At 42.8% G+C, this 16,403-nt stretch overlaps 1 protein-coding gene across 6 annotated transcripts in view; it reads left to right on the forward strand.

Annotated features, from left to right (window-relative positions):
• The window catches only part of LOC146399612 (uncharacterized), a 125,634-nt gene that overhangs the window by 24,707 nt on the left and 84,524 nt on the right, over positions 1–16,403 (forward strand). For 2 of the 6 annotated variants that reach the window (XR_014818156.1, XM_084980602.1), the window contains one exon: positions 4,748–4,848. Coding sequence is in view for 1 of the 6 variants with exons in the window: in XM_084980602.1 (XP_084836728.1) it covers positions 4,748–4,848 (101 nt within the window). In the remaining 5 variants the exon portion in view is untranslated. Of the gene's footprint in view, positions 1–4,369; positions 4,499–4,747; positions 8,483–16,403 lie in introns of those variants that run through there. The other 4 variants (XR_014818157.1, XR_014818158.1, XR_014818154.1 and 1 more) reach the window with 3 other exon arrangements.

Consider the following 16,403-nt stretch of genomic DNA (forward strand, 5'->3'; position numbering starts at 1 on the left):
GCTTATTTTATGGTTTCTCTTTAAAAATAAAATGTGACTAAATTTGAAAATTAGTTTTGATAATATCTAGGGTAGTGATTCTCCTCCGACTTTCGACTTTTCACATCATCATCAGACTCAACTAGGGAGCCGTTAAAACATGGGCCCTGAGCCAGGCGTCACAGAGATTCTGACTCTGAGGTGGGACCTGAGAATCTGAATTTCTAGCAAATGTCCAGGTGATACTGATGCTGCTGATCCAGGACTCACACTCGGACAACTACTAATCCAGGTCATTCTCATCTACGGAGGATTCAGTATCATATTTATTATATGAAGAAGAATATGAAAAGGAGCAGCAGCAACACAATAAACTCATTTCCATTGCTTTTGCATTTTATGTGCATCACATTCAGCACGCAAATAAGTGAAAAATGACTTGTGTAAAATAGAAGAAAGAACTTCAAAAGATACAATTTTTGAATTTTGAAAAGGAGCATCGTGGTTTCTTTGTTGTACATGGTAAATACTGAGGCTGCATTTTTTTGGGCATTTTATAGTAGTGTGTGAAACAGCATAAATAGATATTTGATTTTTCTCAATCTATACAAACTGTCATCTTTCAAAAACAAGCAACTCATCTAGACAAATATGAAAACAGCATATCAAAATGGGTAAGATACAGCTAAAGCAGCGCTGATGGGGAAATTTTTAGCACTCTTTTTTTTTTATTAGAAAAGAGGAATAATATCAAATCAAGAATCTAAGTTCTTACCTCAAGAAACTAGATAGAAGGTGTAAACAAAAATAATTGCAAAGCAAACAGATGGAATTGTATAATCAAAGTAAAGAGAAATCGTTGAAATTGAAGAATAAATAACAGAGAAAATGAATGAAACAAAAAGCTGTTTCTTTTTAAAACAAGAGCAATTAATAAACCTCTCTAAAGACTTTCAAAAAGAAAAAAACGATAAGACACATATCACCAATATCGGGAATACAATAAGGGGTATTATTACAGATTGAGCAGCCTTAAAACGGACAATAAATGAATAGTACAAGCAAGCAAGCAAATTTCTGTTCATAAATTTAACAATGTAGAAAATTTGAAGCCAATTCTTCAAAGATCAAGACATCCAAAACTTAACCAAGATGAAATCAACAATCTTAATTGGCCTAAACCATCAAAGAAATTGAATTCATAACTCGTAAGCTCCCAAGAAAGAAATGTCCCAACTTAGGTGCTTTCACTGGAGAATTACGGACGTTTGAAGAAGAATTAATCCCAATTTTACACATTTTTTTTTTCCAGAAAATGGAGGAGGAGATACTAAGTTTCTACCTACTTAATGAAGATATTATATTCCCGGTATATAATTCCTGGTATGAAATAAGACAGAGACAGTAAAAAGAAAAAGAAAAAAAGAAAATTACGGATTGATATTTGTCATGGGCTTGGATTTAAAATCCTAAAAAATATTAGGAAATGTAATCCAACACTGATTAGAAAGAATTACATGCTATGATTCAGTGGGATTTATTCCAGTTATACAAAGCTTGCTCAACATTCAGCAACACAATCCATCTTATCAACAGGCTAAGGAAGACCATCATCTGATGAGATGAGCTGTGGTAGAAACACATTTAACAGAATTCTCCGCTCACTCACGATAAGTCTCTCAGCAAGCTGGGAACATAGGGGGACTACATCAGCTTGATAAAGAGCATTTACTAAAAAAAAAAAAAAAAAAAAAAAAAAAAGCATGCCGAATGGAAAGGAAAAAATGAAATTGTCCCTATTGACAGATGACATGATTGTCTATGTGGAAAATCTCAAAAATCTTAAAAAAAATCTGGAATAAGTGAGTTCAGCAATCTTGCAAGATACAAGATAAACAATAACTAATTACATTTTCTGTGTATTAACAATGGACATACAATTCTGAAATTAAAAACTTGGTATCCTTTGCTGTTGCTCCAAGGGAAATGAAATACTCAAAGAAAGAGTCTGCATGCTGAACATTACAAAATGCTGATAAAAAAAATCAAATATGACCTAAATACATGGGAGATGGACCATTCACGGATCAGAAGAGTCAACTTAGTAAAGACGCCACTTTTCCCCAAATTGAGCTATAGATACAGTGTGATTCTTATTTAAATTCTGGCAAGGTTTTGGGTAGACATAGCCAAGTTTATTTCAAGATTTGTATGGAAAGGCACAGGTCCTAGAAAAATGAAAATGATCTTGACGAAGAAGAATATTGTAAGGGGGGGGTCACTCTGGCACATATTAAAGCTGACTAGGTAGCTATAATAATCCAAACGGAGTGCTGTTGGCAAGGAAATGCATGCGCACATCAAGGATGGGATAGACGGACAACCCAGAAATAACCCCGTGCTCACGTGCTCAGCTGACTTCTGACAAAAGTGCGTCGCGGTTCAATGCGAGAACGGCAGAGCATCCATAGCCACAGAGAAGTAAGCCTTGACGTAAACCTCATACTAACAAACAAAAAGCCCCCAAATTTATTACAGACTTAAATGTAAAAATATAAAACTTCTGGAAAAAAATGGCAAAAAATTTCAGGGTTGCGGGTTAGACAAGGAGTTCTCATAACTGACGCCAAAAGCATGCGCCTCAACGGAAGAGTTAATACACTGGATCTCAGAATTACAAACTTCTGCTTTAGAAAAGCCCATGTGAAGAGGATCCAAATACCAGCACATAAAGAGAGACAGTGTTTCCAAGCCACATAAAGAAAGCCGGTAACGCGAGTGTATAAAGCGCTCTGAAAAGTCAACGGCAGAGAAGGAAGCCAGTTCCAAAAATGGGCAAAAGACGCAATGAGGCTTTTCACTGACAAAGGTATAGAGACAGCAAATAGGCACATGAAAACGTTTTCCACGTCACTATTCATTAGGAATATGCCAATTAATACCACAATGAAATACCACTGCACAGCTGAAACAAGCAAAAATTGTGGCAATCCCAAATGTTGCTGAGGAATGACAGAAGCTGTGTCCCCGACACATGTAGCTGATGACAACACGCGGTGGCGCGACCTCTCTGAAATTGTTTGACAATGTTGTGTAAACGTAAAATGCGCCATTCACATAAAACCCAATAAATACACTCCAGCATTTATGCCAAAGAAATGAAACCTTATTTTCACAGATGAAACAGTGTACAAAAGTGCAGAGCAATCTTCTTTGTAGCAGCCGAGTAACTAGAAATGACTCACGTGTCCGGATGGGTAAATAGACTGCAGCACACATTCCACCGAGTATCTCCTTACGCTGCGGAGCGATGAGCCACTGACACGTGAACCAGCCTGATGGATCTCCAGGGAATAACACGAAGTCAGTGGAGAAAATCAGTCTCACAGCGTTACATGCTACATTATTCCATTTACCTAACATTTGGACAAAAACATTTGGAAATGAACAGAACAGCGGTTGCCAAAGGTTTAAGGATTGGGGAGCAGTGGGTATGGTTATGAAGGCACCATATGAGGAACCCACCCTGGTGTTCAGCTCCCTGACTGTGGTGGTGGATGCCCAAACCTATACATGGGACGAAAGCATCTCACACACAAATGTAGATAAAACTGAGATAGCCGAATAAGATGGATGGGTTGCATTAACGTCAAAATCCTGGCTGAAATACTGTACTGTGGTTTTGCAGAGGGTTAACGATGAGAAAAGTATTCCTTACAACTGCAGGTGAACCTACACTCCGTCTCAGTAAAACATCTCAGCTTAAAAGTACGAGCAACATAACAGACAAGGCAGTGTTTTCCTAAAGTGGTGTCTCTGGGCAGGAGTCAGCTGTTCTGAACCCAAGGAGTCTGTAGTTGGCTGGAAACAGAGGTGTGCCAACATCAGCCATCGACACAAAACGTAACCTGAGGTCCTGAACCTGGGTCAGGGGCTTCTCCGTCACCCTTCCCAGCCCCCCTGGTTCGTCCCCGCACTGTTCCCGTTAGAGGGTCCCTTTCTCTGTGCAGTTGTGTTCAGTTTGAACAAACCACAGCGACGTACAGAGCAGCGCTTCTCATCTTCAGGGAAGACCTCTCCCTGAAGCCCTACGAGTTAAATCTTTGGGACAATTTTTATGAATGCATTGTAAGACAGAAAACACTCACAGCAAAAAGATGACAGGGTGTTCTAGGGAAAAAGAAATTTATTCTGCAGACTAACTAGCAAGCCACTCTTTATACATGCTATTTCCATAAATTAAAACTTAAGGACGACAGATACTAAGTGAGCAAAACTACATTGAACTGAGTTTTGAATGGGGGCAATTAATTTTTAAAATATATATAAAATGCAAGTTTTATTCTTGCCTTAATTTCTCTTATTACGGCAACTTCTCTGTTATAAATAGGTCGATGGGTTGTTTCTGATTATAAAAGGACAGCGTGGGTTCAATTTCAAGTTGAGAGAAGCAGAAAGAGTGCAGGGAAGCCCATGAGACCCAATCACAGTCCTGCCAAAGACATCAGCCTCTGTTATGGTTTTGATTCCTTCAGGCGCTTGCTGTATTCCTGTGTGTGTGTGTGTGTGTGTGTGTGTGTGTGTGTGTGTGTGTGTGTGTGTGTGTGTGTCTGTGTGTGTCTGTGTGTGTGTGTGTCTGTGTGTGTACTGAGTAAGGTCTTTCTTGATTCTCTTTTGATTCCTTCAGGCGCTTGCTTTATTCGTGTGTGTGTGTGTGTGTGTGTGTGTGTGTACACTGAGTGAGGTCTTTCTCGATTCTCTTTTCCAGCCATGTACGTCCTGGAACCGTGGCCATGGTCCTGACCCAGGACACTTGGCAGCTTCCATCCGTCTTCCCGTCCTGCTTCGCAACAGTAATCCCACCGCAAGGTAACCTCTCTTCTCATCTCTGGACAATACAGCAGTGTTGCCTGTTTTGGAATTTCATAGAAGTGAAGTGCAGGCTTTCAGGTCTTGGCGCGAGGTTAGTCGGGCGAGCCCTGCCGCAAGCGAGGACGGTTGGCCCTTGTCCCTGCGCTGGGGTGTTGGCCTGCGTTACCATCCAGAGGTCCGGGTACCCCTCTCCTGAGTGCGCTGCGGGGCTGTTGTGGACTGTGGGCTCTGCCAGGCCGAGGCTCTCCCACTCCTGGGCACATATCTGGGCGTAAGCGGCCGAACCGAAGGTGGAGGGATGGTCCACTGTGCTGGATGCTGCTTGGTTTCGAGCGTTCCAGTGGCTTCCCATTCTTGCTGCCGTCGTGTGTCCTGTGATTTTAGAGTCTGTGATAACATAACTGTAAGCCAAAACAAGAACGCGTTGAATCTAGAATTTTGTATCCTGTGCGTCATGTCATGATCACTCAGGTGGGTTTGTTCAGTAGCCTCAGGAAATCCTTCGTTTTGGCCTTTGCTTACTGTAATTTCTGATAGCTCGATTAGCTGTAAGAGGAAAAGGCTCACAGAAATGTCTAAAGGAATCATGTATTACGGGATTGTAAAATGACTTTTCTATCATAGACAGTATGTTTGCGTGTGGGGTGGGGTGTCCATCGCTGTGTATTTAAAATAACTCACGTATTCTGGAAGGAAGTACAGGTTATCCAAGCAATTACCATGATTTGGTGGGCTTAACATACAAACCCCTTTTCAGGACAGTGACATTTTAAAAGGTATTTCCCACTAGAAGACGATGATTCATGTGATACGATATGTAATATTTACAATATAGCATCAGCTTGGTGTGGGACACATTTTCAATTGGCTTCTGTTTTGTTCACTCTAGTTTTATGTGAACATCTATAATTGAGAATAAAATTAGGATTCTCCCGTGAAATTAATAAAAACATTTGTTAAAATCTTCATATAAAACCCGCTGGAAACTAAGATTTAATTACCAGTGTGCTATAGTAAGTCTGTTCACATCATTTTTATCATGCATGCGATATTGTATTGTTACTGTTTTAGCTGCCTGTTTTCTTTCTACCTTTATCTTTTTCTAGCTTGGAGGTTTCTTTCTGTGGTTTTGTTTTTGTTTAGCATTTTCTCTGCTGCTAAACAGCTCTTGTCTGTTAAAGAGAATACTAAGGAGGATACCCCAAAAATGGGCCCTCCTGTCCGAGGATGTGCTTCCTCAGACCTTCCTCTTGGGGAAAGGCAGTGATGTAAACCCGCATTTTTATTAACTTGCAAACTTCAAAGCTGTCTGATTCAAATGGGTCCTCTAAGCAGGGAGGTGATTCAGCAATGAAGACGAAAGGTTACCAGTTGCTGCTCGTTTCTCCTTGTCAGGTGCTGGTTTTACCTCGACCGCCTTCGGTGGTCGGGGACCTGTCCGCCCGGCGTGTGTATTGCCTGTCATGGCCTCTCTGTAGTTGCGACTGAGTGAATTGGGTCTTGGGTTCTTTTGGCAACACTGGGCCTTGCTGAACGAGTCGTAGTCGCTGGCTCTCCTTTTGATAGTTCCTGGATTTAGCGATGAGGCCGAATCTGCATTTTCCTTCGTCTGGGGATCTTGCAAGAAGTGCCACTGTATTTTATTCCAGAAGACTTTGATGTTAATAACCTCTTACATCTGGTAAAATTGCTTGTCATCTGTGTGCCTCATGAAAACACTTGACTTCTTTCTAGCCGGTCACGTCTCCACGTCTCTCTTGGCTGTGCCGCCTCCCTGTCCCGACTTTCATCATCCCTCACCGGTAAAGACTGACTGCAGGAAAAAGAAAACAAACTAGAGCTTTTAAAGCAGAAAATGCAATCAATCATTTCGCATCCTGAGATTTTATACATGATTTTTTCAGAAAGTCAGTTGTTTGGTTCCTATAGGATCAGTCGAATACAAACAATATTTTGGTCTGAATGAAAAGAAAGATTTTGGTCAGTCATCCTGATACTGTCTACAGCCTACTTGAAAGAGAACTTAATATCTTAAGGTGCAGAAAACATATTTTATATATTCTCACATGTACAGCTTGTAAGGAAACTGAGATAAGAAAAATAAGCAGAATTAGGTCAGTTTCCCTCAGGCACATGGTGCTTTAGTGTAGCAAGCAAGCTTCGTGGGCTCTGGGGCATTTGGCTGAGACTCTGTTTTCATAGGTGTTAAGATGAATATTCCTAATATATCAAACTCAGGCCACGAGCGAGTCACTCCCCCACCCGCGTCTCCCTTGGATTGTGCCGGTTCTGCAGGGCCCTCCTGCAGTTTTCCTGGGCAGCAGATCCTCGGCCGGCAGCTGGGGGTACCCACCCCCGACAGGCCGAGAGGCACGTGGGAAGAGGCCACTTTAGGGCCAGCACAGAGTTGAGGGCTTCATTCCCTGAAGAGTGTTCTCTCTGGAGAACGTGCTAAGAGGCACCCAGCCGTCCAGGAGAACTGCGGACCAGCTGGAGTCTGACAGAGGAACCCGGTGTCAGGGGTGTCCCTCTGCCCTCCCCTGTGGCCAGCACGTAAGGTGGGGACCTGACAAAACTGACACAGGGCCGTAGTCCTGCCATCCTGTGAGATTAAACATGCGTCCAGGATGGAGACTTGCACTCAGGAAACCGGAAAGTTCCAAGTGGCCTGCAAGTGGGGACTGAGCATCCAGAAGGAAACAGAGGCCCAGCATCAGCTGGACGGACTGACGCTGGAGAGACACCATTGTCTCTGAGAAGGATCGAAAGGCTCTTTCTCGAGATTAGCATCGGTTCTCAGTGTTTGGAGATGTGCCTTCCAGCCCACTTGTCATGAAGATTTCGTATTTGGGTGTGTATCTCCTCAGAGTACAGTCGCTTAGAAAAAGCATCATCCAAGTTAAAGACCAAGGCGGAAAAAAACAAAGGAGAATGGAGTTAAGAGTATTTAGATCGAAAAAAACACGGAGGTTGGGAATGGTTAAGCACTGTGCTCTAGAGAGCAGGAGTATTAGAGGTTATCTGAATTTTCTGACTGGGAAAAACTGAAATTTTTACACATACCTTTCTATTCTCCGCTGCCTGTTATCGGAAGGAAAATAAATACTTACGGATTATGATAATAGCAACTCGAGGAATGGAGCCTGTTTTTGGAAGCAAGTTGGCTCTTTTCATGCCTTCATCACACGATTTAAGAACTGACGAAATTCCATTTGTAGCGGGAGCCGCTTGGCCTCGTTGTGCGGGCACACAGTCTGAGAAAAGGGCGCAGATGGGGCCCTGCCTCGCGTGGTCAGCAAGGGAAGGTGTGGGGTCGAGCGGAGTCCTTCCTCCGCTTCCCCAGAAGGACCATCCCAAGAGCCCCAGGCGCGCTGACGCTCTGGCGTCTGCCCTTCCTTTCCACCAAATCCCCCGTGCGCGGCGGCTTGCAATTGCCTTTTCCTGGAGTTAATCCGGTGTGTCCCCTGCTCCCCATTCCTCCCCTTGGATCCTTCATGTCCGTCACTGTCAGATGTAAGTTCTGAAAGTAAATAGCTACCGACACGTTGGTTGCTGAGGAGCCTTTACTCTTCTGTTGAGAAAAGTTTAATCCATGTTAGCAATACATGTCACTATGTTTCTGTTTTGCAAATATGTGATATTTTGATATCACATCTCAAGGGTCTAACCACCAAGAAAAACACAGAAAGGGACTTTTATCCTTTTCAAGGCTCATGTCTCCTCTGCCTTTTGAGGGCTGTGGGCATGAGCAGAGAAAATTTAACCAAAGACCAGCTAGCTTGGTTGGAACTCAGGCCGATTTAGGACGAAAGAACTTCCATCTTTTGCCAAAGCAAGAGACCGGTTAGTAGAAGAACTGCCGAGTTAATAGAATGAGAAAACGTGACTCTGCAGCTGTGTGATATGTGTCAGCTACACAGAACCAACCAGAGGCCAGGAGAGGGCAGGGGGCTGCCAGCCCCGCTTCTCAGGGAGGCTCCCTTGAATCGACGTGCGCCCGTGCCTGCGCACAGACTGCAGAGTCCTCTGCTTCCTCTCGCGGAGGCCCCTGGGTCTCCCCCAGGACCTCCGCCAGCGGAGACGGTGGCGGTGTCATCGTGCGCAGTCCCGCAGGAAGGTCCGCCTCGCGCTGTCCCTAAGGTGGATAATGACAGTGTCAGGGCCACACACGCTCCCCCAGCACCGGAAATGTCTGGTCTCTGCTGCCTTGTGTGGCACCAGCTCAGTTCATCTTTCCTTCAGGGAAGTTCAAATTGCAGGTGATTGATTACCACAGAGAATATGTAAACTGTATTATGTTTCTGTATCAAAATTAGGCAAAGAGCCACTTCTGATTTTCTGGATTACAGCTCCGCTGGTGAACTGTATGCAGCAGCTGGTGTAAATGGCCCAGTCGGTGTGGTATTTAACAATGCTACAATTTCGTTTCTCTTTCTTTTTCAATGAAACCTTTATTTCTTCAGATTTTTAAGTTAAATTATTTCCAGAGTGCTGTTTTTACTTGAATATAGTAACATGTTGTAACTCTTGGATGAAGGGCAATGCATATTGTTAGAGACAGAATTTGGTCTTTTAATTGAATTTTTTTTTGGTCCTTTTTGGGCCGCACCTGCGGCATATGGAAGTTCCCAGGCTAGGGGTCAAATTGGAGCTGCAGCTGCCAACTGACACCACAGCCATGGCAATGCCAGATCCTTAACCCACTGAGCGAGGCCAAGGATGGAACCCACATCCTCATGGATACCAGTCAGGTTCGTTAGTGCTGAGCCATGATGGAAACTCCAACTGAATCTGATCTCAGTGTGGCACGTGATCACTTTCTTGAATGGTCAAGTCGGTATTGAAGTGTAATCTGCATTTCGCAAGTGTTCCATGAGTGTTTCGAGGTCAGATAAAGAAGCTGTCCTGCTATGAAGGTGTTTACCCTTGCAGACACATCTTTAGTGGGAGAGTGTGAGCTTCATACACGTGTTTTAAACTTTGTACCATTCTCTGATTTTAGCGTATGCATTCTCAGAGTGCAAGACCAGCAAGGTGCTTTTAAAATAAGTTTGTATTGATTTCCAGTGAGACGATCAAGAATTACTGCTGGTAGAAAGGACATGAACACTTCAGCATCATGTAGGTGGGGGTTTAAAAAAAAGAGAACAAATCACCTCACCGAGGAAGACAGACGGATGGCAGATTCGCACGCGAGAGCTGCTCCACACCCCGTGTCATCAGGCAGATGCAGACGGAAGCAGCAGGGAGGCAGCACTACACACGCATGGGAAGGGCCAGATCTGGAACCTGACATCGAGGACGCGGAGCAGCAGGAGCTCTCAGTCTCTGCCGGAGGGAGTCCAAAGTGGGGCAGCCACCCTGGAGGAGAGGTTGGTGATTGCCGTTAAAAGTAAACAGACTCTCACCACGTGACCTGGCAGTTGTACTTGTTGGTCTTTACTCAGAGGAACTGAAAACGTGTCCACACGGAGGCCTCCACACCGACTCATAGTCTGTTCACAGTTGTCACAATTTGGAAGCAACCGAGCTGTCCTTCAGTAGGGGATGGACCGTCCATCCGGGCCCATCCCGACGACGCGGTATTATTCTGAGCTAAACACAAATGAGCCATCAAGCCCTGGCAAGACACGAGGAAGCACAAATGCATATTACGCAGGGACGAAACCAATCTGAACAGCCTGCATACTGTGTGATTCCAACTCCGTGACGTTCTGGAAAAGGCAAAACTATGGCGACAGCCACGTGGTCCATGGCTGCCCCGCAGGAGGAGCACGCGGAGGGTGAACGCCGAAAGCACAGAGGGATTTTAGGGCCGTGAAACGACTGTGGGTCCGTGTCATTACATATTGGGAAGCACAGCACGGGGAGTGGACCCTCATGTCAACCACGGATTCTGAGTGACGGCGATGCTTCGGTCTCGATTCATCGTTCGTATCAAGTGGGCCGTCTGGTGGCAGAGGCTGGGCGTGTTGGGGGCTGGGGTACACCTCTTTCTGTACCTTTGCCTCACTTTGCTGTGAACCTAAAACTACTCAAAAAACAGCACAAGTTAAAATATCCTTGTTTTTATTAAATGGCAGTAGAGGAAATGCTATTTTTTATCCACTGACTACATACTTCCTCACATCCAAATATCTCATTACACACTTAAAATTGAGCCGGTCAACTGCTTTAACGTATTTGTGAAATAATTTCATTCCCAAATTATTAAAGATTTTACCCACTTGGCATTGCATGCCTAAAACTGCTTTTGGTTTATTTTATTTTCAGGAGACACCCCCAGTTCTCCAGGGTACAGGCAGTATAATCTCAAAGGTCTGTGTTCAATATGACATCAAAACATAACCCTCACTAGTGATTATGGCAGCTCGGGGCATATGCTGAAGATTAAATACACACAAATTGTTAAATTTCATAAAAGCGATTTCCTTTTATTATGTCAGAAGTTATTATTATTTCTAATGTCATCTGTAATTTTGTGGATGAATGTTACAAGATGTCTGGTGCCTCTTGAAAGCTGCGTGGAGGAGGACTAGAGGTGCCAGCTGTGGGTGCCTGGAGCCCTCAACTGCGTCCGGGGTGTTTCCAGCAACCGGCTGAAGAGTTTCAGGTTGTAGCTCTCTTCTAAGAATTCTTTTATTTTTTAGTTTTTAAAAAATTTTATGGCCACACCCACGGCACAGGGAGTTTCCTCGGCTAGTTCCCCAGCTGCAGCAACGGCGGATCTCTTAACCCACTGAGCCTGGGACAGAACCCACACGTCTGCAGTGACCTGAGCTGCTGCAGTCAGATCCTTAACCTACTGTGCCATGGCAGGAACTCCTCTTCTAAGAACTCTCATTTGCACAGCACTCGTGGTACAGTAATACTCAAAACCTTCTCTTGATAAACTACTTGAATGAGCGTAGCACGTTTGTCGCAGGCCAAAGGTGAATTTTCAAATTTGGGCATATACACCCACACGAACTTGGCGGGTACCACTGAATATGTTCTCAGTGACCTTTACAACGTCCAGGCTTTTCTCCTATCTCTCCTCTGTGATTTAGAAACGACCTACGTTCTCATCCTCAAAGGATATGAGAAGGATGATTGAGCAACAGATACGGGGCTTCAAGAATCTCGTGCCCGTCCCGTGGCGTGGACAGTGGTGGGTTTAACGCCTCCCTGTCATAGGTCACTGCTGTTGTAGAGCAGCCACGGACACCAGACCCCCTCAGGGGTCTGCAGATGTGATGCTGGCCTGCTCCAGCCCGTCTGCTGTCCTTCTGGCGTGAGGGGGGAGGACGCGCTCCGGTGCTTGCTCTGGCCCGCCTGTGTGCAATGTTGCTGTTGTAACACGTGACCTCCGTAAGCGTTCTTCTGTCTGCTCAGCTCTAAGTTGCAGGAAGTTATCAAATAATAAGATCTAGACCTGATCCCCAGCAGAATAGCGTCAGTTAGAAGCAGTTGTATTTGTTCACAGCAACGCTTTTTGAGATACAGGAGGTGTATCTATGTGCGATAGCTCTCTTTATTATACTGGTCAGTGTGCCTTTCAGTTCCAACTGTAGCATGAAAATACATTTTAAAACTTTGATGCGTATTTTTAAAGACCTGCACATTGCATATTTTGATGGTAGTTTTCAACATTTTTCGAAAGAAAAAAATTTAGGCTTATTCGTTATTCTGTATTAATTCTGAAATATGTTGTATATTCCAAATATATCACAACAAAAAGTAGATCTAACAGAGGTGTGATGTAAAGAAAATTTGGACAGATAGATGCCCATGTATGAACCACCACACTTGAGAAACAGAGTCTTGCCTGTATCTTTGAGGCCCCGAAGACGCAGAAGTAACAAATGGGTCCTAAAGTTTGTAAGTGTAATTATTTGTTTTGCATTAAAGATTCACCTCATGTGTTTCCTAACGTAATGCATTATTTAGTTTTGCGTTTATTTGAAATGTTAAAAATTAAATTGTGCATTGTTTCCCCTTTTGTAGCTCACTTTTTAAAGATTCCGTGTTGTATTTGGGGAGGTCACTCTCGCTGCTGCCTGTGCCTCAGTGTCCACTGTGGAATTGCAACTGTATAGAATTATGACCGTGTGGAATTATAACTGTAGAACTGCAACGCAGTGTGTCCATTTTGCCCATCGGTGGATGTTCATGGTGTTCTCACTTCTCTCGTTCGTAAGCAAAGCAGCCTGAATGCCTTTCATCACGTGTGTGCAAGGTCCCCGATCACACACCACCTCAGTCTCGCGTGTCTAAGCACATGGCTAAACTCAGCAGGAAAACCAAAATCCTTTCCTAAAGTAGTCGTGCCAGTCTGTACTCCCACCAGTGAGCAAGACTTGATACTGTCAGCTTTTAATTCCCAGGCTGGTGGATGTGATATTTATTTCATTGAGATGGTATCTGCATTTTACTGGTGACTCATGAGCCTGAACATCTTTTCAGAATGTGCAGATTTTTTTTTTCTATAAAATTCTTATTTTGGAGAGTTCCCATCATGGCTCAGCAGAAATGAATCTGACTGGGAACCTTGAGGTTGCAGGTTTGATCCCTGGCCTCGCTCAGGGGGTTAAGGGTCCAGCGTTGTTGTGAGCTGTGGTGTAGGTCCCTGGCTTGGCTCAGATCCCGAGTTGCGTAGGCTGGCAGCTACATCTCTGATTAGACCCCTAGCCTGGGAACCTCCATATGCCACAGGTATGGCCCTAAGAAACAAACAAAAAACTCTTATTTTGGTTCTTTACATATTTTCTATAATTTTAAACTATTTTTTTCTAAAAGTTAAAATTGTTCTTCATGGTCATATCTTTAAAAGATCTAAAACATATTTTGGGCATGGTGTGAAATAGATGTCTGATATTTTCCACACTTGGATAGCAGGGATTAGCCTGTGACTGAATGGCTCCGTTTTTTCCTGGTCCGCTTCTGTGACACCTGGCCTAGGTTTCCCTTTATGCCCCTCTCTGATTCTGAGCTCTCTGTTCCTTTCGTGGTATATTTTTCTGTTCTTGAATTCTCATCATTATAGTTTTCTGTCAATTCTTGATACCTATTGAAAGGAGATACCCCTGCCGACACCCCAATCTAGTTCCTCTTCACAAACGTGTTGGATATTTTTTGGCCCGTTGTTTTTTCAAATAAATTGACAAACAGCTTATACAATTCATCAAACAGTGGCCAGAATTTTGGTGGAATTATCTTAACTCTAGGGAATAGCTTGGAGATAACTGAAATTTTTACGGGATTGAATTTATAAAGACCATGACAAAACCCTCCATGTATTAGATATTTTGAAGGGCTTTTTTTTGTTATTAAAACTAACTTGATATTATTTTCCGTCATCATTTCACCTGTCTTTACTATTGCCTGTGGACTGGATTAGCAGTGGGGCACTGGGAACCATGTCTAGTCACTTACGATGGAGCGTGGTCATGGGAGAACAGAGAATGTCTCCGTGTGTGTGTAACTGGGCCACCGTGCTGTACAGTAGGAAACAAATACTGTATTGGGGAAATAAAAATAAATCATTTGAAAAAATAATAAAAATAATTCATTCAGATGTTCCTGAGAACATGTCCTTAAAAATCTCATCATATACTGTTTGTCGCTGACAGCTTGTTTATTTCTTTGTCTTAAAACACCGTTAATGCGTTTATTAATCCCAGTTGTATGTTTGTGTTTGGGGCGAAAACCATCATGTGATTTCTAAACAACAGCATGTGTGTATCTTCTATTTTAATCCCCATAATTTTGATTTTCTTTTTTTTAATCTTTTTTTTAAAATGATTTTTATTTTTTCCTTTATAGTTGGTTTACAGTGGTGTCAATTTCTGCTGCATAGCCAAGTGACCCATTCATACATACATATATATATATATACATATTCTTTTTCTCATATTATCTAATCAAACCATAAGGGCTAACATTCCAGAAGAATGGCGCAGAGAAAAATAAATACCCTTGTTCTGGGCACAGATGACTTGCTTGTAGAGGGAATGTTGACGTTCCGTCACAGAACAGGAGGGTTGTTCCGGGGATTGTCGTGGATAGTGTCTGCTGGGCTGAGGACGTCCCGTCTCGTCTCAGTTTGCTGATGATGTTTCTGTCATGAGGGATTGTTCAGCTTTATCCCATACTTAAACAAGGTGGTCACTTGGCTTATTTTTGTTCATTTGTTGATGTGATAAGTTATCCTAATTTTTTTTTTTCTAATGCTAAAAAACTTGAAGGGTGATCTTACTTTTTTTTTTTTTTGGTGTGCTTATGAGATTGGCCACCACTTCTCGTGCATTGGGCTGGTTGTGTTAGTAAGGCATCATATGTCTCATAAAATACTTTAAGAATATTTCCTCTTTTCGTATGTTCTGGAAATATTTCTGCAAGAGGAGTTAGGTTTTCTGTATGTTTGGCAGATTTCACAAAACTCTCAGACGGTTATTTTCTTAGTGACGGTATTGTGGATTACTGAGTTAATTTCTTTAATGATACAAAATTCCCTGTGTTTTCATTTTTTCCTGTGATAGCGTTTTGTCAGAATCATTTTAGATGTCTTATTGTTTGCTTATTTCTGTTTTTATGAGCACTCTCTAACTGGATTGCTTTTTGTGTTTTGTAAGACACAAGTTATTCAGGTTTATCTTAGATGTGTCTTTTGTAAAGAGCATATGGCTGGATATTTTTAATCAAGCCTGACAATCTTTGTTTTTAACTGGATGACTCAATTCTTTCCCATCTATGGTGTTTACAGTATATTTAGATTTATTTCTACCATCTCATTCCTGCTTTTTCTATGTTTTCTTCATCCAGCTCTTGTGTGGTAGGGAGTTTATCCCTACTTTGCTTTATCTTTTTGAAAATTAAACATTTGAATTCCTATTTGTTTAAAGTTATCACAGAAATTTGTACTTGTGCATTTTACTTAATAAAGTCAAAACCTGAGCACTGTGAATACCACACTCTCAAATAACTAAAGAGTCTTCTTCTTTTTTTTTTTTTTTTTTTTTTTTTTTTGGTCTTCTTTGCCTTTTCTTGGGCCGCACCCGCAGCACATGGAGGTTCCCGGGCTAGGGGTCAAATTGGAGCTGTTGCTGCTGGCCTACACCACAGCCCCAGCAGCTCGGGATCCGAGCCGCGTCTGGGACCTACACCACTGTTCAGGGCAACGCCGGATCCTTAACCCACTGAGTGAGGCCAGGGAACCAACCTTATGGTTCCCAGTCAGATTGGCTAATCGCCGAGCCATGACGGGAACTCCAAAAATCTTAAATTACTTTAACTGTGATCAGCTTCTGCCGCTCACCTAAGATGTTTTCAAATGGTTTGGTCATATTCTGACGTCACAGATTATACTTTGCTTTATGCTAGTAACGCATTTTTAAACTATTTACGCGAATTCTTCACTTCTCTGCTCACCACGTCTCCTGCACTCACATTGTCCATCTGGAATCACTTTGTTTTTTTCTAAATGTTTCTGTAATGAGAGTTTGTTGGTGATAAACTCTCAGTTTTTGTTTGAAAGAAAACACTACATGCTTGGTTCTCATTCTTGAATTCAC

This window comes from Sus scrofa, chromosome 10 (genome assembly GCF_054392235.1).
Source record: "Sus scrofa isolate SSC_HxYL_T2T_F1_AM1 chromosome 10, Sscrofa_HxYL_maternal_Yorkshire_Landrace_v2.0, whole genome shotgun sequence".
NCBI classification, from domain to species: Eukaryota; Metazoa; Chordata; class Mammalia; order Artiodactyla; family Suidae; genus Sus; species Sus scrofa.